At 40.0% G+C, this 26,351-nt stretch overlaps 1 protein-coding gene across 6 annotated transcripts in view; it reads right to left on the bottom strand.

Moving 5' to 3' along the window:
* Positions 1 to 423: 423 nt before the first annotated feature.
* TPK1 (thiamin pyrophosphokinase 1) overlaps positions 424 to 26,351 on the bottom strand; it is a 317,863-nt gene continuing 291,935 nt past the window's right edge. For 2 of the 6 annotated variants that reach the window (XM_069811993.1, XM_069812024.1), the window contains one exon: positions 429 to 780. In XM_069811993.1, coding sequence (XP_069668094.1) covers positions 662 to 780 — 119 coding nt within the window. In that variant the 3' untranslated portion in view covers positions 429 to 661. Of the gene's footprint in view, positions 781 to 26,351 lie in introns of all 6 variants that reach the window. The other 4 variants (XM_069812034.1, XM_069812013.1, XM_069812003.1 and 1 more) reach the window with 4 other exon arrangements.

Here is a 26,351-nt window from a genome sequence, read left to right as displayed (position 1 = left end):
ATATTTCATTCCAGAAAGCTTATTATAAGCATTTGGTGTTTGCAGAAGTTACAGTGCTACTTCCATTACAGACTTTAAAAGCACTTAATACCAGGAGATCTGATATTGGTATTACAGCAAAAATGAAGCTTCTTCAGTACACAAACTTGCTTCATAAGTAGAAAAGTTCAATTACTGCTCTTCTTGAGAAATCTTCACCAGCACCTGCATGTTACAAACCAGGACAGAAAAATGAGATTAACTACTCTTAGTGCTATCAGCTTTTAGTATAGTTATACTATGTGTAACTGTGTACTGTATTTCCTCTTAGCAAAAGGGGAAAAAATAGTTCAGTACTGGAATAAAATACTTTGTAAAAATAGTCTGAACTAACCAGATAAGCAGTAACAGTTTCTTTACATTCACTTCTGTTTGTGATCCTATCAGGAGGCAGCTCATGTGTCTTCTGATTAGGTAGTGTGAGGTACCAGAATGAAGTACTCAGTTATTGCTGCTAATCTTGATTTGATCTCAAGTGGCTTATATATCAGATTTGTTTGCCATTCAGTACATAAAATCAGTGCCTGCTTATATCTTTTTGGAACAGCTTTACTGTCTTCACTGAATTCAGTGAAATCTTGCAGTCATTTGAGTGGGTTAGATCAGAAAAGGCAGCTGTACCTTATCTTTTGATAGCCATTGTCCATAGCAAAGGCTTGTCCGTCTCAATGGTCACAATCCCCGAGTCATCATACGTGTTGGAAGTACTGACCAGCGTTCCAAACTTCAGCACCTGGTTAGCTATGAAAAATAAGTAAGAGATTGAGTGGTACTCTTGAAAGAAATGCATTGATGTGCATTTATTGTAAAGACTACTGCTCCCGCAAAGAAGGGAAAAACAGCTGAGTAAATCTAACCCAGATAAACAACATCTAAAATAGGTATGTTAAATATTAATTAGAAGGCTTGTATGAGACTGTCCGATGACCTGTAGAGGGAATAAATTAATACTTAATCCCCAAATTAGCATTTTGAGTTTACAGCAGATTATTACAAAAGCAGATTGTTGAATGTCCCCCAGAGTTTTGCATCTGGAAATTTTTATTTCATTAGCACAGCTCAAGTACCAGTGCTAGACAAGGTATTTAAAGTAAAATGAGGCAGAGGATCTTACTGTAGTTCCAGACATGAGATTTGCTTTAGCTCAGCAGCAAGCCTGTGATCTCTTAAAGTGTGAACAGTTATAGAGCAAAGGCCTGCAGTTAAAATTGATAAACTTTTGCTTTGAAGTGACTTGCGTCTTTTCTTCTATTATGTGCCTAGTGAGGTAGGTGTCCATGTGCATTAGAAACCAAGTGGCATTACTGTTAACAAATAGCTAGTGTCGGTTTTAGGAGCATTTAACACAGCTAACAGTGCAGCTGCAATGATAATTTTGAAGTATCTGCAAAGTTTTAAACAACTGTTCTGTATTGGTTTAGCTGACATGTTTTAAGGGTTACATAGACTGCCTACAAGCTGAGACCAAAGATACAAGCTGCCCCAAACAAAAAAATGCAGTTTAATTTTTATCTTCCATTTCCTCCCTTTTGGAGATTTGCATTTTTTGCATTTTGCAAACGTATGAACTTCCCTAAAGGCACTTTAAGACTAGTCAGTTCTGTATCAGTCCTTGCATATAAAGGTTCAGTGTAAGAACTCTAAGACTATCCTTTGTTTTAGTCTGTAAAACAAGCCAAATGATGGCTCTTACTCGCTGGCGCTGCAGAGTTACATTTCCGTGGAGGATACAAGGAGAGCTGCAGCTGGGGAGAATTGTTCAGGCAGATCAGCAAGTCTGTGTGGCCTGTCAGAATTGCCAAATCGTGCACTAATACTGAAGGAGGAATCCTCTGGATTTGCTATCAAGCGGCCACTGCAAGTGGAGATCTCGCTGTGATCAAGAGGTGTGCAAAACAACATATTAAGCTCTATTTTGTGATTTGCACAGGAGACAAATATTCCAATTGTGAATGCGAACATGGGCTATAGTAAACTTAGGTGTAGTAATGTGTTACTACAATGCATGTTAACACTGTCTCCCCATTCCTGGAAGCTGCACAGGAGGACTTGATCTTGCCAGGCTGTATGGCTTGAAAATGAGAGAAAGTCTGACAAAAGGCAGGACATACATACAATGTAGTTCAGCATCTCTTCTGCCAGCTCTGTGCTTACTGCTACTTGTTCCTGCTCCCACTCTTGTTATTAGCCTGAAACGAACTGAAGAGGAGGTTTCGGCTGCTAGCTGTGTTTGGTTGGAATGAGAGAGCAACACTCGAGTTTCACTACTGCTTTACACTGAAGAGTCCTGCCAGTCGAATCTCTCAAGAGTTTAGAGCATAACTGCAATGCAGTGCAGAAGTTCAGCAAAGAGGAAAAAAAAAAGTATTGTACCAGATCAATTATGTACCTAAAATAAAGGTGCTAGATTCTATCAGGATGATTTTGGACACAACAATGGGAGGCAGGCTCCTAGACAAATGCCAGGATGAATGAGTTTTGGTGTTTGGAAGAGACAGCCGAGGACGATAGGGTTATGCCTTGCCAGAAGCTGATGCACTGGACTGAGTTGCCAGAGAACCCAGATTTCACCTTTTGCAGGTAAACAGGTCATTTAATAAAGATGAGGGTAACACATGGGCAGAGTTCCCGTTGTAAAAAATACTCCCCAAAATACCGTGTTATGGTCGTTATGAATGTTTCCAGTCAGTTTTAAGTAGGAAAGAACCTTAAATAGTTTAAAGTATTTGTTGACGCACAAATTATCCGGTTTTGATTACTAAATATTGAAGCTTGAAGGGGGGAGGAAGAACTTTGTGGATCAACTCTTCTTCTGTATAAACCCACTCATTTAGTATCATTTATTGCTTCTTGCTCAAGACTGTCAGAATAATTCTTAACGTTTCAACTTTGCATATGAAATAATGGCTCTGTAGAAGGCAAGAATTAAGAACAACATGGCAGCTTAATGAAACAAAATCTAAAGTAGTATTTCTTCATGCATAAAATTAATTGAAAATCTTGCCTTTTTTTTCCTTTAAACAAAAAGTTCTTGCCCACTAGATGGAGCCTTTTATCTTTGTCTACCAGATTTTCTGTGCAAGGGTTGCAGTTTGAAACGCTGAAGTGAAAAAAATGCAAAATCCATAGAACAGCACTGCTGATTCACGTGGCTCAAATGGACGAATTCCAAGTACTTGGTTTCACAACCAGCCAACATTTCAACTAACATAATTAAAAATGCATGCTTTCCATTCAATAAACGAACAGTAATTAATGTGAAAAACTAGGTTTAAGCCAGTAAAGGAAATAAGAGGATGTACATACCTCGTGTTTCTAGGAAAACTTCCTGCTGTGTCATGCATTATGATGTGAAGTTTACAAGGTCAAAGAAGTCGGAAGTTTTATCAGTTCATACCTGATCCATTCCTTTTTTTTTAAATGGCTTTCAGTCTTATTTGTTAAGTCCTAGCAAGAGCTTATGCCTTGGGAAAAAGCCTACTACAAACCCCCCCCCCATTCTCACTATTGAGATTATTTTTCTGAATTGCATCCCAAAGAAAACAACCTTTTTATTTTCTAATATTTAGTATATATAGTTTTGATGGGTACCAAATATTATTTTAATAAAGGATTTCACATTGTGATTTTTTTTTAAAAAATCTAAATCTCAAAACCCCTAGGATTTTTAGAATTCTGTAATTAAAAGATATTTTATTTTGGATCACTGAAAATTTTCTTTTAGACAAATAGTAGTCTTCTGTTTTTCACAAGAATCGTCAAGAGCTGATTTGGGTAAAACCAAAAGTGAGTAATTGAAAACAACAACCCCCCCATTCCAGCAGTGTTAGACATTTTTTCCCCTGAAGTTTTGGTTAGTGCTTTGGTTCCAATCAAACTGTGATTACTGATAATGGACTGTTGATGAGAAAGACACTCTACCCAGCTCCTCCAGTGTAGCTATACTATTTTTCATTACTCTCCATCTGTAAAGTCAGCACATCTTGGTGGCACTGAGCCTAGGTGGTTGTGCCTTCAAGGAGAGCCATGGGGGTCATGAGTGGTTACATGAGAAGGTAACCAAGTAGTAGTTCTTGTTGTGGTTTTGAAGTCTGACAATTCTGGACTTCAGAACTAAAAGCAAATGCTATTCCTGCCTTTTTGTGGGACACCCCCCCCCCCCCCCCAAAACCCCCAAACAACTCCCCAAACAAACAAACAAGCAAACAACAAAATCTATTATGAGACAGCTTTTTATGGTGTGCCCTATGTTCTTACCAGTAATGAAAGATTCTCATTTCTGTCTGATGGATTGCAACATACCACTCACTAATTCAGACCTAAACGTGGTCATGGGCAGGGCTTATTTTGATGTGGTAGTGGAGGAATGTTTTTCAAGCAGTTTTTATTTTGTTTAGCAGGTCATTGAATCTGTCGGGGTTTGAGAATGTTGGAAATAATTTAGAGAAGAAATCTGAGGGCTCGTAGGTGAGCTCAAAGAAGCATAATCACAAAGATCATTATTTCTTAGACATCCCTTTTGCTGACCAAATTATATGACAAAGGAGGTCTCATTAACCCTCATTAACCTGCCCATTTTCACTACTTTATTGCTCGTCTTTTGATACTTTTTTTTTCCATACACAATTCTAAGGGTGCCATGTGGAAAATGTTAATCTCAGATGTAAGACTTTGAAAATTGATGAATCTTATGGTTGCCAGAACAACATTTGGAAATGTTAACAAAATGCACCCTGTAAGTAATCAAGCTGTATAAAAAAATCAAACAAAAAAGCCCAAACCTAAAAATGTATTTTAAAAACTCTTATCATATTTATACCTCTGCCATGGTTGGTGGGGTTATTTCTTAGTTGACACTACTGAAAATGAGACCTAAGTCTTGCCTGCAACGTGTTCACCATTGCACTGCAAGCTTTCAGCCTGGAAACTGAGAAATGGCGTGGACTAATTATAACTAGATTGGGTCTCATCATGTTAGGTGCTGCAAAAACACTAACTCTCAATATCAGGTTGTTCCTCTTAATAACAGTATTCATGATCTAGTAGACTTCTAAACATTATTTCTATGACTTCATTGTACTCTAGGATACTTAAATTTAAAATTCAGTCCAGCAGAAGAGAGCTTATATCAGGGTCTCATGTACATCTTATAAGCTGCACTTAAGCAGGGCTTGAGGGAGGCATATACAGAGAAGAAACTTCTTCTTAAACATATCATATATGCCAAAAGCAAATTATGTCATTAATTTTAAAGGCTTAATTGAACAAGCAGACCCTCTGGTTATTCCTACATCTATACCAAAACCACAGCAAAATCTGGACTGCTGAGAGAGAGGCTTTTAACTGCGGTATCTAATGGTCATGCTGGAAAAGGAGTTTACGAGGTGCAAGTCCTTCCTTACCAAGGAGTAGATGTAGTGAAGGCAGTGATTTTGGTGTGAGAATGGCTGAACAGTCACGCCTCATGTCTTTTATCTGAAGACATGTAGGCAAATGGAAGCCTTTTGGAAAGCCCTTGAATGCAGCAGCATAGCACAAGTGGTCCCACTGCATGGGATTTCACCAAGTCAGGGTCTTCACTACTGTTACCACAAATGACTGAGAATGAAACACTGTCACAATAAGCATGTCCCACATAGATACTGTGATATCTCTATGATGCTTCCTTTTCTCAGCTGTGTGTCTCAATTCTTTCCTGAAATATATAAAGTCACACCTTGCTGATTTCCACCACTGTAAACAGAAAAAGGTACAGGAATACAAGCAGATTGCCACTGCTGGCATGGATGTTTGGAATATCAAAATAATTAATTATTAATTAAAAGCCTTATTATAGTGAATGTAATCCTCTTCCCCCTAGGCAAATGCTGCATCAAAATGATAGAAAATTAAGATCAATAAGCTGAAACACAAGTTAAAGTGAAATATTGAATTACCATTTGGTATCCTATTACAGTTTATCTAGAGAGGATTTCCCTGAAGTTCTGTGTTAGGAGCAGAAATCTGCATTTAAATGGAGATGCATTAGTAACGCATGAGCTAGTACTTTGCAGGTCACCCTGTGTCTGCAGAACAGCAGCATTAATTTTGCTATTTAAAAACAAAAACCAAATAGTTCATAGACTGATTTTCCTTTCATTCCTCCTAGTTTTATACTTGTGATTAGACTGACTTCACTGGAGTTAATCTTGATTTACACTGATGGATACAAAGGAAAGAAAAGAAAAATTGGGTCCTTGATCTCTGTGCAATGGGAACTGCAAAACTGGAAGTTGCAAATAACAGTAATTTCCAATAAACCACGAACTATTTTCAATACTGACACAACACTGAAGTACCATAAAGGCTTGCCAAGTCTGCTGGGAGGGGACGGGCTAGCCTGTCATGGCACAGATCCCCTCAGGGCCAAGGGGAGTTTTGAACAGGCAGAGACTGCATTGGGCAATTTTTATAACTATTTTAACTTCTGGTACCTGGTTTTGTAGCACAGAGCAATGGTTTTGTAATCTCAACAGATTCGTACGAGTGGGCTCATGAAAGCATTGAGAGGATATGGGGTGAAGGAGGCTCAGCAGGCAGGGCCACGTTGTTACTCCACTGGTTCAGATGCTGGCAAAGACTCTGGGCAGGCGCTTTGCAGCACAGGCTGCCTGGCCTCATGTTGGTGGGAATTCAGGAGGTGACAACAAAAGCACTGGCTGTCAAGGCTTAACAATTTCATTTAAAAAGAGAGGAAAATAAGTTAATAGAACTGCGTGTTCTACGCTGGATAGAAACCACCCATGTTGGGTGAGCCTTCAGAAATGCAAATGAGTGCCAGAAGTTTTCACATTTATTTCCAGCACACATTTTTTTTTTCCCCATATTTTTTTCAGCTTTGTAATCATGGCGGTACTGTAAGAATAGCTCAGACTCCTCCTGTCACATCACCTGCTTGGTAGCAATTTAAAATGATAAGCTGATAAAAATGATGCTGAGAAATAGAGTGCTTTCTACGCTAATGTCTCCGCTGCTACTACTGCTTCACCAAAATCAACAAGAATCATTAACTGTAGGAAGTTTCTATGGCTATTAGCAGCATTTTAGCACTACTAAGATGTGCTCCAGTGTTTGTTCAAAATCACTTTAGCCTCTTAATTTAATTAAAGTGGCCCGGAAAGTCTGACATGGAAACCGTATATACTATTTTCAGTGGTGCCTCTCCAGTCTAGATATGATAAAGCTATACCAATACTACAATAGCAGAAGTGATTTACCAACAATGTAAGTATGAAGAAAGTCAGGAAACTAGCTGGTCTGGAAGATTGTTTTGCTAAGCTAAAGACAAAGCCAGGCTATGAAGTAATTTGAAGAATTTAGTTTAGCCAGTAAGCAGCACAGTGTTTACTTCATTTTTTATGCTTTCCAGTAAGTTTGTATAATGTTTATCAAACTACTTACAACTCTGAAGGGCTGTACAAGTGACAGGTAGTATTAATAATAGTGTTAGAGCACTGAAGAAACAGCTGCAGAAATAAAATATAGCTTCAGTTTGACAGTCACTACTGTAGAGATCTTGCATATAATCTAGACAAAATAACTTGTTGCTATTTTGCTCTATCTCTACTTCATGTTGTGAGATAAAGAATGCTATTCTTATGAGAAAAAGGGGCAAGAGTAATGCTGAGATGCATCAGCTAATGAATTGTCTTAGTTCTAAACATCCATAAGACACCTCATAGCACACATCATCCTATTACACTGCCATGCTTTAGAGACATTACTTAGTCACACAAAACTGAGAATGGCAATCTGCTACAACACTGAAACTTGAGATTAGCTAAAAACAATGGTGTTCTGTCTTGGCATGTAGGTCTGAAGCTCTGGTTTGACGTGACAGCAAAGAACCTAAAAATACTTGCTATTTTGAAAGCTGCTACACAAACAAGTTGATATGATGCATCTAATTGTGAAATACACTGAATTTGTTAGAGGCAGATATCCAAATGATCCTAGCAAATGACCACACGCACTGCTGCAGAAAGGAGTGAATTTCCCCCTACATTCCTTGTGATCGGGCTGTTGGAGACAAGGAAGAGTGATGGGGAAGAGGAAGGAAAGGCAATCTTTTCCTGACCCAAATCTCAGGGCTAGTAGACTATGTCCATGTATGCAGGCTTTGAACAACTTGGCAATAGAAAGCTTTTCAACACAACCAGATCCAGGACTGACCTTGATTAACATCTTGCCTCTAGCTACAGTCTTTTTCCACCACTTTGCATGAAGATGAAAAAACTCACCCTCTTACAGAAACCTATCATCCTTCAATGGGTTTTTAAGTGTGATATTATTTAAACAGAACACATAGTTAATTCTTTTTCTCTTCTATTCTTTGGAATTCTGATAAATCCTGTCACATTTAGATTCATAAATTCACAAGAAGAGGCAGTAAAAGAGGATTTTAAAACACATGCATAATACAAGTCTTCCAGCTTCCCTATGGTACCATTGTTCCCATCGTTTGCAAAAATGTGCAGATACAATGATTATTCCTGTAACATCCAAACTGGCCTGTGGCTGAAATATGGGTATATGGATATTTGCTCAGTAAATACCTACACAGCTTGGGTTAAATAGGGATCTCGCTCATCTGCTCCATGGAGGACAACAGCAGCACTGCCATAAACACTGCACAATAGTCTCAGCCAACCTCTTCTACTGCCTACCAGTGTGTAGGAAGAGTCCCCAGTGTCAAGTCTGCCATCAAATTTAGCACTGCTCTGGTTCCTTTCTCTGTGCTGGGGATGCGATTTTCCTAAGGGAGTTGATCTGAAGCCAGTCCCTAGCCAGCTCTGAAAAACAAATTTAAGCAGGCTAGCTTCTCCTCCTTATCACTGCTGCCAGCACTAGCTCAGCTCCATATCCAGAGTCCTGTTCTGCTGCACAAGTTGTTCTGCCACTGGGCTACAGTGCCAAAATGAAACTAAATATAATTTGACAAAGCTCTGTAAAGGCTCAGTCCTTAACTCCAGCTTCTGATGTGTTTTGTTAGGGGCAGGATAGTGGCCGAACGGTGGTGGGCTGGAACCAGTATTTGTGGCAGAAAAAAGGTGGCTGTACAGAAGATGCAATTTTACAGTAGTGAAGATCAAAGCAGACCTTCTGAACTCTGGGAGGGGTTCAACATATAGCAGATTTAACGCCGCCCCCCCCCCCCCCCCCCAAGTCCAGCCCCCACCAGAACTGACCCGGTCCACGGCTGCTCCTTTCAGACTTCTGGGTGACCCCCAGGAGCCATGTATGTGCCACGGACTCTCTCGACCACCAGTTGCAGCATTTCTTGCTCCCAGACCACATGTCAATCAAGTTGCCAGACCAGACAGACTATTAAACTGTGCCAGAATAGTGGATCTAGTGCTCAAAGAGCTCCTCTGACCACAAGAAAGTGAACAGTTGCCTTTATCTCTGGACACTGGTCAGGATGCAAAAAAAGATACCTTCTGCGTGCCCTGCCACACTGAATCCCAGGACAGCTGGTTGCATAGTGGCTTGCAGAGGGCAAGGGCATTGCCAGTCTTGAATGCAAACAGCAGCCCCTCTTAGCTACTAGCACTTTATTACAAATAACTGACTTCGATCAAATTAAATCCCTGACAAATAATTTTATTATGCAAGCTTTAATAGCGAATGGCACCATTTCCTAAAAGAGTTTTATGGAAACATGATATTACATTTACATGGAAAAATGAAAAGAACAAACTAGAATATTCATCCTTATGCACAAAAGGCATCATCAATAAAGCAGCTGTGCTTTTGTCTAAACCATTTCTCTGGAAGCACATAATTATTATTTAAAAAACCCACACTGATCTGCTCCTGACAGCTCACAAGGTACATGTTCATCTACTTGCTCTGCCTGACAGCTGATCTATTCTAAGCACAGGTGACTAACTAATAAAGTCTATTATACTTCTAATAGAAAAGTAATTCCATTTATCTTTACCCTTCCTAGCAGCACTGCTTCCTTTCACTGCATTGAGGTGGGATGCTGTAAGAGGTTTCTAAAACGTGGTTATTTTCACCCCTACAGTTGCTGTGCATTACTTACTTAGAATTTTAGATTGCTCTGCTTTCTTCAGGAAAAACAATTAGACACAGATAATATCACCCTGAGGATGAAGCAAAAGCAATTATTTCTGTTACAAAATGTCCCCCCAGATCTGCATGTGAACAACTAAGTTTTTTGATTTTCAATTTTATTACTTTGTCTTTCTGTTAACAAATAATTAATATGATTACTAACACCCTATGTACCTCTAATGTCTATACTATTTCAATTATAAAGCCATTACTGATGCTTATTAATTCTATTCCATTTATCTTCAAACTTGCATGGTAAACTTCTGACATTTGTTGACATTCATGGAGCTGCAGCTCCTCCAAACTTGCTCACAGGAATCCAGCAAAGTTTATTTGCTGCAGCCCCGAGACAGAACATGAAATTCACCAGGAGACTGCAAACCACACTGTTTTTAGTTTAGAGTCACTCAATTGAATTAGATGTCTCTCCATGTCCTCCAAAAAATAAAGGATTTTTTTGAAATAGTGTTGCCCACTGTGTCTTTGCAATCTCCCTTCTTTCTAAGCTATGAAGTCAGCTTTTTTTTTTTTTTTAAATTTCCAACAAAAATGTAACTCATGACACAGCAAAGCCTATTTTAGCTAGTAATACCTGCTTCTTCCACTTCACCCACCATTAGAGCACTTTGCTTCAGGAAGGACACAGGAGTGGTATCTGCCATGTATATGAATCAGTAAGTCAGTGCAAATGGCTCATTTAAAGTTTTTGTCTGTTTGCTTTTACAGTCTTTTTTTGGATGCAAGATTCAGATTCATTGTCGATGCTGCTGAATACAAACAGCTTCTATATAACGTTTGTCCCCAAAATTAAAAAAAGGAGATTCATCATTAAAGACAAGTCCTAAGTCTCATCGACTGTTAAAGACTTTATTCGAGTGGAAAACTAGCTACTGAGGATCCTTTAGTTAGTTGTGCACTCTGGAACAGTCTGATTGATTTCAAGTAATGATTTCCAATATGAACAATGCTCTTTGTGTTGGTGTGCTTCCTCCTCCTGACCTTTGAAAAGCCCCCCGCCCCCCTTTTGCAAACTGGCTAGCAATTCATCCTCTACATTCAGAAACACGTCATGCACTTCCAGGCCCTGTGATTGTTTGGGATTCAATGGTTTGGGGGATGTTTTCTCCTGCTTCTTCACCTTTAGGGAATACTGCCGTAGCAGGACTATACCATGCTTTCTGCCTGGGCTGAGTGGAATTAAAGGCTTCTGCATTAATCCCACAGTGCCATGTCAGGCACTGCCCAGGCCAGGTGATGTAAGCTCTTGACCCTCAAACACAGAGGCTGAATGCACTGCTAAATTAATGTAGTGCTACATGGTGCAGTCAAAGACATTAAAGTTTTCAGAGTGCAATTGATTATATGTAGTTCCAACTTTCAAACACATTGGTCAAGATGGATTGCAACAGTCATGCTGTGGCACAGTGATGCATGTCAGCAGGCTCTCAGTTTTACTGTATGGAGGACTTGACATTGGCTTTTAACCTACCAATAAACCACCCCTAACACACTAAAAGAAGTGGGAAGGAAAAGGAATTACAAATCCAGTAGTCACATGTAAAATAAAAGACTAAGCCAACTGCATTACAGCTTGTCTACTTCTGCCAACACCAACTAATTTCTAGCACTTGGGGTTGAAAGACTGTGATGGCTGCAATTGCCAGGTAAGGAAATACATCCTCCAACAGCCTCTTTTTTAGGCTATAGGGAGCTTCCATAAAGTAAATCCAATTTATAGCCTGCGATGTTCCTTATCTCACCTGAAATTACTGTAATCTTCAAACATTTGTCATTCCTCACTAATTATCAGTGCCTGAGGGGTATTGTAGGAGAAACATACCTATCAACAGCTAAGGAAGCCACCTCTCTGAATTTTATTTTGAACTCAAAATCAAACATACTAAATATGATTGGATCTTATTTGACATTGCTTTTTCCCATCCTGGCCATTCGGTGTACTCAACATTTTCCACCCTTTCTTGTTTTGTAGTCACTTCACAAAATGTATGACACCTAGCAGAATTTCATAGACATTAACTATATCTGACCAATTGTTTAAAATCACTGTATGTGAAATACTTTTTTCTTTTGCAAATTAGGAAAATTTTACTGAAAGCAAAATTATCTCAGAGGAAAACCAAACTGCTGCAAATTACTATTAAAACATTTCTGTTAGTTCTAGAAACAATGATAGCAGCTTAAGTTCCTCTTAAGTTCATGTCTGTCTTAAAAGTATCTGAAGGATGAAAAAACAGCACTGTAAAAGGTTTCTGATTAACCTGCCATCTACAGCAGACTAGCAGCTTTTGAGAGGTGTGGCAAAAGTGTTAGAAAAGGAAGTAAGTACAGTTAAAAAAGATACGAGTAAGTATCTATCCCAGGAGAAGAATCACAGGTGTAAAAGTTTATTTCCTATATTGTTTCTAAACTTATTTTAACTAGGTATGTTTGCTTAAAATTGAAGAAATCCCAACATGAATTTCTACTTTCAAATAAGGCAGATCAATAATAAAGCACACAGTATTTCCAAATTATAAGCATTTCTTTAACTACTGCTATGGGGTTTCCTACCAATAGTTTCAACAAGTCTGCTGCACAGTGCATTAAAAGATGGATGTATATATGACTATGCTTATAGGAGAAAAATTAATATAGCTATAATCCTTTCATTTGAATTCTTCTATGCTCTACTACCCTAAATGTTCTACAACACCCAAATAAAAAAATCTCTGATGTCTACATGCTTACAAAGCAAGCAGAAGTACCCAAGAACATATTGACACATCTGAAGATTAATCCTGGGATATTCCAATCACAGTAGACACTTTTCATAATTAACCAAATGCAGAAGTCTCAAAGCAAGTGAGACCTACCACTGTATTTCACCTCTTGGAAGATGTGCAGATAGGCACATATTCCTCCTAATATCATAACTTTAGGAATATATGGCTACATATCACTACAAGACATCCAGTGATATAGAAGACGCCAGTGCTTCTCCGAGGTAACCCTCAAAACCTAGAGATGTCTCATGCAAGCTTTCGATCCAACATCAGGCTTGGTGATCACTGAACAATTATATCTATTTTGTAATTTAAGGCATGGTCACCTATCAAAGGGTGTGTCTGTTACGGAATAGGCAGCACTGCTCTTGTAGAAACAGGCAGGCTTGTTTTAAGACCATCAAAATAATATCACATGCATGCCCACTACAATGCAGATTTCATGAGACCAGGGGAAGCACTTTGCAGTGATCCTCAAAATCAGACAGGAAGAAAGACTGATAAGAGCTTAAACCTTACTGAAGGGTGGGTTTAGAAAACACCAAGTAAAACATCAACATTTCCAGGAAGAGCTGGAGAACCTTGCAAGGTGTGTACAGAACTGATACAGATGAGCCCTGCAGCAATGAGGTCAGTACATGGCAAGAGCTTTGTCATGTCATGTTATGTGCAAGAGTGAAACCTGGATGATACAGATTTTGAAGTACAGGGCTCATTTACAGGTAGATAAGCAAAAAAGAGAGCAATAAAGCATCAAGCCTAAAAGCTGTGAGCAAAAATGTAGTTATATGACTTCTAACGTCATCGGCTGCCAGGTGGATAAATCTCTGCATGCTCTTTTGTAAGGGTACCCATAAATAGTCACAGGACTCTCCAGCAAAGCACAGGACCTTTAAGGAAGGCCAGAATACTGCAGGAAGCTCTTACTCAAATATACCTGAAGTCAGTCAGCCATAAAGAATGCCTTACAGATGTCACACACACAAACTATACTGGAGGTGGACTGAAGGGCTTGAAAACTATGCTGCAGAACAGAAAAAGTCCCTCAAATCTATCATTTTGGGAGAGGGAAGGAAAACTACCAAAGATTTAACAGCAGAAAAAACATTCCTTGGAAAGCTTGCCTTACTATAGTGCTCTAAACTCACTAAATGCAGTCTGCTGGCTAACCGATGTTGCCCACAGGTAAACACTCCTGTTAAGAAGTTTTGTTCCCTCTCTTGGATCATGGACTTCAAAAGTCAGGGGATGCTGAACACCACACTGAGACAACTCCTGTACTTTGTAGAAGACAGTATGGACAATATCATTGATGTAGTGTAATGAGCCATTTTCCTCCTCCCTACTGTGATTAATGGTGTGGATAGGAGGTCTGCTCGCTGAGCTGATAGATGTGATTCTGGCCCTGGAGGCATGCCCTATATATAGCGCTGTGTGAATACATGCATGAGAGATTGGCAGGCAGAAGCAGCTCTGGGAGCCTTTGTTATTGTCCACTTTACTCTTTCCTGAGCTCCTCCAGCTTGCACAATCTGTGTAGCCTCTGGGAAGGCAGCTTTAGAATTAGCTTACTTGATGGAAAAAGCTGCTCTTCTTGATGCATATGATGCAAAGTAATGTGACAGTGATTGACAGCTAGGGGGGAAGAGGAGAGGAAAAATGAGTTAAGTCAGGGTATTGTGTGAAAGAGCAGAAGGGAGAAGGAAAAAAAAGGAAAATTCCTCATTACCACAACATGTGTGCAGTGGCAGAGATAAGAGTTGCTGGTTTTTATAATAATAATCATTATTAAAATCAGTTAAGTTGACACAAGTTTATGATGATATAAATAGTACCCCAGTGATTACTGGATGTTTTTCTTCAAAACTTAATCTTCCCCAAATAGAAAATAGTTAATAAGTTTAGAAGTCTGCCAGTTTACTCCCCCTTCACATTTTGTGAACAGGTAATGTAATGAGAATATAACCCCCAGGGCCTAGTCCTATCTGCACTTCCATTGATACACTACGCCCCTTGTGCATACATTTAAGGTGAGCCAGAACTTGCCTGCCAGCTTCTTATTCCCTTCTCCCTTATACTGCAGAACCAATTGTAATTTTTATTGAATGATGCAATTACACTGCAACGTACTGGGCAAAAGTGCGCTGCTGCTTTTGTGCTTTCTTAGTTCAGGTCTGAAAACAGCAAAAGCTGTAATTGATTCCATCAGCCTTTTTTGTATTGAAGCAAAAGGTAACACCCAGAGAATCTTTCTTCCACTAGAAAGATGAGGAACTCAAAATTTCGAGTGTCTCACTTTGTTCCTTTTGGAGATGGTACATGCTCAACAGAGACATCCCATTATAGTTTATCTTCAGCAGACTGTTAGGTTCTGGACCACTAGCATGGAAAGCTGAAGTCTTGAAAAAAAAAAAATAACGAAAGGGGAAATGATACCAACTTGAAGACGCTTGTGGCAAAACTGGAGATAGTAAAATACATCAAGGAGGAAAGAGCTTATTTGAACAAATCCCAACTGGCTCTTATTCTTAGTGCTGAGTAAAATACCCATTTCCAGAGCTCCAGGAGACATGCTGGAAACCACTACTCATTGCTGTTATTTGGAAAGTTTTACAAGCGTCTCTAAGAATATGCCATACTCGCATTCAGCCTAAAGGAACTACCATCATTAGTAAACAGGTTATGCTGTAGTTTTCCTTCTGTTGCGTATGTGCATGCAGCTCTGTATAACAAAGTCATAGCAGACAAGGTTAGGAAATGACATGCACAGCAGTTGTCTGTCTGTCAATACAGAAACTTTTTCTTCCAGAACAGAAACGAAATGTTGGATTTTTTTGATTAAATTCTGACCTTCTACAGGTACTAGTATCAGACTATATGCCACAGCATGCTCAGTTTGATGTAGCATTAACACCAGTATTTTAACAAGTTCTGCATGGAATTGTGATTGTCTAAACCACCAAACCATCCCCTCAAAACCCCTTAATTGTTAATGGGACTAATTTCAGTGTATGCCCCTCTGAAAATCCTGGAACTCAAACCCCACACACTTTATAGAAGGCTGTAATCCAGGGTCATCTTTGCAAAAAATCTGCAAGTCAAGATGGGTCATGACAGGTCAAACTTTGAATGCATTTCCTGCTTTGAAAACACGTGGTAGATCTCTCTATCATTCCTTAGGGAGATTGGGTTCAAACAGTACAAATCTTCAGGCCATTTGAGTATGTTCACTATTATCTTCAGGGACAACTGCAATTCCAAGACATATGCACGCTCATCTTTAGGGTAAATTCATACCTAATTTGGACCTTATCTGGTCAGTCTAGTTCTGTGTTCTTTTCTGCAGGCTACAGTTCAGAGAGGTACTAAATCATGTGCTTAAGCTAGGTCCACACAGACATGTCACTGATATCATAAAAACATCAGTACACAGCCTGTGTTGTGCTGAATCGAAGTCCAAAACATTCTTTTAAAACCTCGGACCATGCAATATGATGGATAAAGGACAGAGAAATCTGTACACTCTCACAACATCTAGACCCACCAGTGCCTTTAATTCTTCATTTGAAAAGCAAGCAAAATAAGACAAAACTTAGCCTAGCAAAGCCCTTCTACTTTTAAATTAATCTCTTTATTTATAACCTTAATGATAGTAAGATATGTAATAACATGGTATAGGAACTCCTCTCTTTTCTCCCCAAAGCAGTGTTTCTTACAACGATTATGGTAATTTTTCTTGTCTTTTGATTAAATGAAGGCAGCTTGCTTCACTTAGATATGCCTTGCCTGAGCCAAGCTGGCTTTACATTTTGGCACGCACACAGAACTCCAAAACTGAAAAAACCTTTGCTAAGAAAGATCTATCGTTCAAAACCTACTCAGTCTTGACACTGTGTATGTAGCCTTTTCCACTTTTGTTGCAGCTTGCTTATGGAGGAAAGAAGTTTTTTTACGTGTCAGTTTAAACCAAAATTGGGTTAATGACAATGAGCCAATTTCAGGAACATGTGAAAGTCCTGTGCTACTTTTCAAGAAATGGTACAGGCAGGAGTTATCGTCCCCCCAATCTCTCAAACAAACACCCCCTTCCCACCCCCCACTACCTAAACTAGAGAGGTATGTTTAGAAATTCATTCTATGAAGTGATCTAGACATTCTGACGGCTGCAATTTATCAACATAAATTACTGCACTTCACAGCAAAGCTTCTGTCGTAAGAAAACACCACGTGCCCTAAATTGCCTGCTGCCCTCTTCAATAATCAGCCTAGTTTTTAAGATGTAGAGATCCTCTGATAAAGGACACCTAGGTGCATACAGCGACAAAAAAAATTGAGTTTCATACACATCACTGGAAACGTCCACACACTGCTCTATTAATCTTTAGATTGGGGTCATTTTTCTCTTGAGATGTGGTAATAGATTACTTCGAGAGAAAATGGGGAAGAGCACCCAGACAGAGGCCCATTTAATACTAAGCAACCTTGCCTCCTTCCTTCTTGGTTTAATCCTAAAAAGTATCTAATGGCCAAAGCTGCTGTTAACTCTGTATTGACCAACACCAATGCAAAAGGAGTGCACAATGTGTTAGCAACATCGGTCTGCCCCTACACCTTCTCAAGCACCCTATGCTGGTAAGACCCACGCTGGCACTGCTTCTCTTCTCTCCCTGATCACAGCCCATTTCGCTGGTTCCAGTGTCACCACCCACCTGCCCAAGACCTCCTCAAATCCCCTACCCAACCTCCTTTGCATTTCTCTATCTTGTCGTTTCTCTGGGAATCAAAATCTACTCGCTTTTGGAAAAGCACAGGAGAAAGTGGGCAGGTTCTGACCCTGTCCTTTTTCCTGTGGAGATTCAGTCTCTAGATTACCACAGATAGAAAAGACTTTCTCTCCCCTCATTCCTCAATCCCTCTGGATGAGCCTCAGCACGTTTTTTTGGTTCAGGACCTTTAAAACTACAGGAGGAAAAACATACCTGAAAGTGCCTTAGAGGGACTTACAGAGGGAAGTGGCCTCACTTTCTTCAGTACCTTTGCCAGTCTTGATTTTTATAGCATTTCTTCCCATGTGGACTCTGAAAACTGTGATTACCAGCAACATAAGGAATTCCCACCACTGTGTTTAGGGGCACACTTCACCCACAGAGCAGAAAGCAGGACTGGGAACTGAAATCGGTGGAGTTCCCTCAGTGCAAATGACCGAGAACAAGGGTGTCCTGCCTTTGCTCAGTAGGGTACAGTCCCTTGTCTGTGGAGTATCCCTGCTGGGTTCCTCCTCTTTCACCATATGTCTTTCATTCTGCAAGCCAAGGAGACGGTCTGTGAGGGTGGAAGAAAAGCACATTGTTCTTCGCCACTCCTACATCAGCTGAACCGCCTGTGGAGGCCATATCTATAGGCATAAACTAAAGTAGTCCCAAGCTGCTGCATGGTATGCTGGCATCCAGCCTGCCTCCTGGATGGCTCAGGAACACCAGCACAGGGAAGAACAATTCAGTGGTTTAACGACATCACTGCTTTGCATCTCTGCAGCCCTCTGGTGTGCTTACAGCTCCGGAGAGCCTCAAAATTAAGCTCAGATATATTTCTCTCTGTTCACAGCAACCTCAAAACACCTTCTCCTGTATAACACAGTACACACCAGCATTGTTGAGATTAAAGGGTTCTGTTAGGATTTTCACTGCATCTTCCTCCTTCCAAGATATCAGTGTAAGCTTTTCTGTATTATTGCCCATACAAGTTTCTCAGGATGCACCCATCCTTTAAATGATGACTTAATGTCTTAAAAGTTTTAGGCTCTTCATTAGCAGTTAGGAAAATCTATGAAGAGGGTGGCTGCATTTTGAATTTTTTGGACAACACAGACTGGACTTGATTGAGAGACAAGAAAGGTATTTCTATAAGGAATAAACTGAAGTATTACCAGGTAGTCCCATATATAATGGGACAGTATAATAATAACCAATTCTAACATATTCTCTAATGGTCCTGTTGTATTTCTCATTATTTCAGTCTTGAATCCCTAAATGTCACTTGTCCTGTGGGAGATTATTACAGACCCTCATTGATATTAATGACATGTGCTTTACAGAGCCGGCAATGCCCCAACAGCATCAGACAGTTAGAACTTTAGAAGGGGATGCTCTTCCATTATACTTTATCACAGACAATGTGAAACTCTGCCTCTCCACACTCTGGGAACATCACTCCAGTTTCACAGCAGGGATGACTTGCTCATTTTACTGTTTCTTGCTATTTAGATGCTACACACCTTATTTTGCAGAACCTTCCCCCTCCTTTTCAGGGCTTGTGCCAGTCTCACAATTTCATGGAGGGAAAAGAACTTACTCTGCTTCTTGGGAGAAGCTGCACAAATGAATGATGAAAGTCCGTAGTGGAAACACCTTGCAAAAAAAGACACTGAGAAAGAGAGGCCACATATTGGTCCTACCTGGAAGCTAAACCATAGGTAGACAAAGCAATTTTTGGCTGCCAGCAATGGTGTTGAATATCTGCACACAACAGTTTGAGCGCCAACTCCGAAGGTTTTTTTTTTTACTCTAAGTAGGTTGTAATTTTTGTTCCCAAGTCACTGCGCAGAGAGAAAAAAAAACCAAGTGGGGCACCCAGTGACATTATGGGGGATAAGGTGAAGGTAAGATGACAGTGCTTACTTCTTCACTAAAGCAAAGCATCTGCCACTTTGTTAATACTCCAGTATGCCCTGCTCTCAGAGAACTGTGAAGGCGGCAATGATTAAAGCCAGTTCCGACTGGGGAAAATGCATGTTACGCTGACCTCAAAAGTGTAATTCAAAATTTATGCTGCTACACCCGCCAGCCAAGTGGTCCACACTCTAATCCGAGGAACCATCTGTGTAGATGTAGGTACAGCACGTACACAGTCTCAGGAGAGGCACCCTGGACTTATCATCAGGATGACAGGGAACAAAAGATGGTCTACTATCAATCCCTCCTGCCTAAAAAAATAATTTCAAGTGAAGCTTATGACCTAGGAGGTAAAAAGTTACTGAACTTAGTCCTTAGAGAGGCCCCTGCACTGACCCAATCAGCTGTAATAGCTCAAAGAAGCCACCACAGGCTGCTCAGGGCAGTTTTCCTGTAAATAGACAGCTGTGAACGTAGGAGACTACAGTGGCTTCCTGCCAAAAATCTGCATTTTAATAACTTTGTAACTGCATATTTTTGCAATCTGTTAACTCTGACTTATTTTAAGAACATCCAAGGAGTAAAACAGTATCACCATCGGATTTTCTGGTACTTTAAATTTCATAATGAAGTTTGCAACAACTCAGTAATTACTGTGAATAATTCATAATAAGGGTTATAATGATGTGACACATTTTAGTGAATCTCTGAAATTTAGGATGTTTAAGTGATAAAAACAAAATCAAAATTAAATTCAATAGTAAATATTAGAAGAAAAATAATTAAATTCTATAATTAAAAAAACAGATCGCGAATCCAGTCTGGGTGGTGGTGTTGCTATCAGGCTTGTGTAATTTCATTAGAAGTGATTTGCTTTAAAGATGAAGCATAATTTTAGTGAAAACGGCTGTGATCCTGCAAACACCAGCATCCATAAGCAAAGCCATGCATATGAATAGTCTCACTGCACAACAGGACAATTTGTGTGCAACTGTTTGCAAGACTGTGGCCCCAGTCACAGTTTGCACAACAAAACACTTAAAAAAATAAACCATCTTAATAAAAATAATGTGGAATTAAATCCACTTTTACTTGGTCACGCTTTTTAGATTAGTGCTACGAACAATGTATTGAGTAAGGGATATGGAACAAGTTTCAAAGTCCCTTTGCTTAAAGAAATGGAGTCAAACATACCTTGGCTCACTGTATCCTTTGCATCATCCAATATTCTGAAACTGTGATGCCTAAAGCAGCTTCCAGGGACAGCCATGAGACACCTAACTGCAGTATTTCTTTCATGTACTAATAACTTGAAAATCTTGTTTCACTTGAAATGGAAGTAATAGGCTTTTTACATCTTCACTCTATACAGATACACTGACTGACCATTCAAAGCCAACCACTTGAATTCCAGTACTTAAACAGAATAATAAAATAAGTTCAATTTTGTATTTGTAATGCCTTTTTCCAATTTTAAGTCAAAATCTTAACAATGGAAACGCTTGTTGTTCCATTTCATGAGTGGAAGAACGAAAGCCCAGTTCTCTTACCCCTTTTTCAAAGGAGGCAGCAGACTGAAATGAAAATCAAGTCTCTAGCTTCCAAGACTGCCACCTAAGGAGCTGCCTCATAATAAAGCAGATAAATATTTAAAACCTAAAATGTATGTCTCCAAAGGTTGATCAGGCTGAATGGGCAGTGACTGACTGCTCTTCTTTCCCCTTCCTGAGAAGCAGTGACAAAAGCCCTTTGTGGGCAGGTGAATTCGCCAGCCCCAGTATACACTGGGAGGGACAGTGAAAGACTGCCAGAAGTATGGTTTAAGCAAGCATTCAGCCCAAGAGGTGGACGGCTTTTTGTCATGTGCGTCTCCCCCTCCCCCCCCGCCCCGAGTTGTCATTCCTTGCCATTAGAGTTTATTTCCTCAGTAAGGTGTGTGTTTGGTAGAAAGAGAGAGCAAGTGCTGGATGACAGATCCTGGTGACATGTTTGCCACATATAATGATATACAGACGTGATTTTCATTATGCTTTGCAAAAGGAAACACAGTGTCTTCACCTAATTCTGAAGAATGCAAGGAGGGTTTTTTTTTTAACCTGAAGATTTAGCAATGACCTTCTTGACAGCTTGTTGCAATTATTTTTCTGTTATCTCATTAATCTCTTAATTATTCTCTTCAATAGCCACTACTACAGGTACCTTAGCCCTCCAGTTTGAAACAGGATCACTTAGCCCCAGTAAAGCCTCTAATGTACCAATTTTTACCAACAATGAATGAAACACTGAGAGAAAATAAACTGGAGTTGCAAGTATTTAATACTGGTTACTAAATACAAGAGAATAAATATAAGATCCTAGAAGGATGGCAGCCATGGTAGATAAGATAGTTTTGTTATATATATGGAATGCAAACTCTCCCCACCTTCCTAATGCCACCACTATTCTAGTGGCAAGGGAAACATAGCAGTCTTTTCATCCCCTTGTCAGCTCCAAGAAGCAAACTGAAGAGCTTTATTCACTAACAAATGTAAAGTAATAGACAGTGAAAGACCATTCTCAGAAGGTTCTCCATTAGTCATCCACTAAGAAACCTTCATTGCTATGGCAGCAACAGCAACACTTTCTAAGCAGGGGCTTCTGGTAGCTGCTTCAAGGCTCAGTGTTGCCATAGGAGGAAAGTAACATTTAATTTTACTTCTTTATTGGTGGGTGGGAGGGACGGGAATGTAACAAATGACCCCTGACATAAGGCATTTCATGGAGAATTGACCAGTTGGGATTAATGGCCCTTGGCTGCATTTGGGCTATAAAATTTTTCAGCCGGCCATTAATTTTCAGGAAATGCTCTGTGCCTCAGTCATTATTACTTAAATAAAAACATATATTGTATATATGGTCAAATCAAATTATGGCTAGAATTTTGTCAAGCACAGATAAGGGTGTAAATTTACTGTGTTATTAAAGCTTTTCCTTTTACATTCAGATAACTGTAGTTTGGTAGTGGGAATAACTGTTATACACGCCCAAAGAAAACACCCTTGCTTTGTCCTTGTGTAGAGCAATCACAGGATTAGAAGCCAGGATAACTATTTTAAAAAAAAAATCATCATCAATTACCTTAATTTTCCTGTTATGATCACAAAGAAAAGTAGTGTACATATATGCACAGATGTTCAATGTAATTACACCTAACAATATGTATACTTATCACACAAAAATATATGCAGTATATTAAACAGAAACCTGTTGTTGTGGTGTGACATTTTTGAAATGAATTTGGGCTGACTGCATTAATTACACACGCCAAAGCTGTAAGTGCATAGTGCAGATCATCCTAAAGAAAGGCTAATAAAACTTTCCTATCACACTTACGTTCCCTGTTCTTTGCTGCACACAGCAGGAGCGCCAATTTATAAAAAGGCATTTAACAAAATTTTATTGAAGCTATGGCTTGCAAGCCTGAGTCTGTAAAGCCAGGTACTTCAGCTGCCATCAGTGAGACCATACTGTGATATGAGAAAGACTATAACCAATAAAAATTTAGAAGCCTCTATAAATGACTTAAAATAGATTTTCTATACAAGTGCCTTGACTTGAAAATCTAACGGTAAGGCCTGGACCTATGATAGGTATATGGTCCAGCATAGTTAATATTAATGTAAGCTTTTTACCAATAGAGAGAGGGAATTTATAAGCTTACCAAAGATTACAAAGCATCTATGTAGAGCCAAGGATGATCCACAGATATCTGACTTTAAAATCTTGAACACTTTCTATGTATACTGAAGTGATGTTAGTTCACGTCTGGAGATGTTTTACCTTTATGAGATGCAGTTTTTCTTCCACCCAGCCTGAAGCAAGCATGCCTACTGAGGCAGGCTGTGTCCTTACATGTGGCCCCACTGAGGACGCAGCAGAACATGGACTGATTTTGAGGTGACAAAGCTAAGAAAGGAACAGTGAAGCTTCACTTCACCCCTGCAGTAGCCTGGTCCCCAGCAGCAATGGGGGACTAATGCCATTCCCTGTCTCTAAAGGGAGGCAGGGCTGGACATCAAGCTCCATGCCGCCCCTCAGCACCTGAGGCTGACGGGACATCTGCAGTGCGTGCCAGGTCACCCCAACACCCCTGAGGGGTGATACTGGGTTTTACACTAACTTTACAATACCACTTGTAGAAAATGAAGGACATTCTAAATCCATGTCAACAACACCCATGTATTGCAGGGCAAATACCAATGTTATTTATGTTTAAATTCACTTCATTTGAATTCATGGGCATGCTGTCTCTAACCCTCTCTCTCACCTCCCTCCAGTGGGCGCTGGGATCCCCCACATCCTCACTGTGGTGCCCCTGTGATGCTCTGACCATTCCTCCTCCCTCTCAAATCCACCCTCATCTCCAGCACGGGCAGGCATGCCTTTCCTTCATCCAATTATTGCATTCATTCCTCTCACGCTCGCTTCCCCACACCAAGAAGTGCCTTCTCCCTTAGCAAAATAATAACTTGAGTTTTAAAAGCTACTCAGCGCCTGCAGTTTGTCAAGTGAGAAGGGAGTTTGCCCCCAACACATGAAAACGGGCCTGTTTTAGAAAGAGTTTCAGCTTTCCAAATCATTGGCCATTCCTAACATCTTCCAAAATGGTCAGCCTCATGCCTTGTTAGCTCTGTAGATCGCACAAAGACTTTAAAGCAGTGTGATATTAAATGTTCTAAAAAATGACAAGACCAGGAGAGGGCCCAGTGTAATGTGAGTTTTATACTAATATACAACCAGTGAAATAATGACCTACTACCTCCACACTTCTTGGACACATTTGAAATAAAGGAAATAAGATTGCATGTTCTGATTCACCTTGGCCTTCTTCAGCCTTGTACTTAATGTAGTCACTGATATGCAAACCAATTTTATCAAGTCTCAAGAGATTATTTTGGCAGGTGCTAATGACTGAACCAAAAAAACCAGGTTTGATCAGGCTCTGACACCGAATAGCTGCATATTCAGCTCTAAATTTGCATTTCCTGGCAACTGCCCATTTACTGTGAATACACACAGCTGGCAAAAAAGTGTTTTGTAAGGACACAGCAGTGGACAAAATTTATTCTCAGATCCTAGCCCATGTCCACCCCAGCAATCCAATGTACCACAACTGAGAAAGTGGCCAAAATTTTCTTTCCTTTTTCATTCTTTGTACAGAAATGCAACTTTTTCTACACACTGTATTAAACTATAAAAGAATCAGAAAAAAAAATTAATTTCTGCCATAAAAGCAATGAGCAAATGTAGCAAATATTTTACGTTGTCATTTCTGTAATCGGTACTGCAAAAGTTGGTGAAAAATGCATATCCACCTTAAAAGGCAGTGAAACCCTGTAATGAAGGTTAATAGTAATTATTACATTAAATTCACCAAACAGATGGAGCGTAAGACATCATATGGTGTGAAAGATACAATTCAAACAGTCTTAGCATCCTGGAAAAATACAAAAACAATAGAGAAGACAGAGATATTTCTACGCCATGGATTCAAATTCTTTTTTGAGCAGATAAAAGGCAGAAAGACACCATTAGGTGATATTGCCACGTACCCTATGCACACAAACATACTGGAAAAACAATTAGGTAAGAAGAATCATGCTTTAGATATACAGATGCAGCTAATGGTCAGACACGGTCATCACAAACGAGTATGTTTTACCAGCATTTCAAAGAAATGTATCAGCTGACAGACAGACAAAACAGCAATACTGTTAAAAAATTAAAATTAATTTTTTCAAACATTTTTTTTTAAAAAGGAAAATGCTTTCCCTAACAGCATGGTTATAGGGAGATAACAGCACTAGCTGTGACCACTGGTTAATGCAATCCACTTGTCTCTATTGCAACATTCTCCTTGCTTTATTTTCCCCTGTTTATCACAGAATCATAGAACGGTTTGGGTTGGAAGGGACCTTAAACATCATCTAGTTCCAACCCCCCTGCCATGGGCAGGGACACCTTCCACTAGATCAGGTTGCTCAAAGCCCCATCCAACCTGGCCTTGAACACTGCCAGGGATGGGGCATCCACAGCCTCTGTGGGCAACCTGGTCCAGTGCCTCACAGTGAAGAGCTTCTTCCTTACATCTAATCTAAATCTACCCTCTTTCAGTTTAAAGCCATTGCCCCTTGTCCTATCACTACACACCCTTGTAAAAAGTCCCTCTTAGGCTTTCTTGTAGGCCCCCTTTAGGTATTGGAAGACCGCTATAAGATCTCCCTGGAGCCTCCTCTTCTCCAGACTGAACAACCCCAACTCTCTCAGCCTGTCTTCATATGAGAGGTGCTCCAGCCCCCTGATCATCTTCATGGCCCTCCTCTGGACTTGCTCCAATAGGTCCATGTCCTTCTTCTGTTGGCGGCCCCAGAGCTGAACGCAGTACTACAGGTGGGGTCTCATGAGAGCAGAGAAGAGGGGAAGAATCATCTCACTGCTTCTTTTGATGCAGCCCAGGATACAGTTGGCTTTCTACACTGCAAACGCATATTGGCAGGTCATGTTGAACTTCTCATCAACCAACACCCCCAAGTCCTTCTCCAAAGGGTTGCTCTCAATCCACTCATCACCCAGCCTGTTTTTGTGCTTGGGATTGCCCTGACCCATGTGCAGGACCTTGCACTTGGCCTTGTTAAACTTCATGAGGTTCACACGGGCCCACCTCTCAAGCCTGTCAAGGTCCCCCTGGATGGCATCCTTT

This window comes from Haliaeetus albicilla, chromosome 2 (assembly GCF_947461875.1).
Source record: "Haliaeetus albicilla chromosome 2, bHalAlb1.1, whole genome shotgun sequence".
NCBI classification, from domain to species: Eukaryota; Metazoa; Chordata; class Aves; order Accipitriformes; family Accipitridae; genus Haliaeetus; species Haliaeetus albicilla.
The sequence above is the reverse complement of the archived record's forward strand: the minus strand, read 5'-3'. Positions and strand labels throughout refer to the sequence as shown.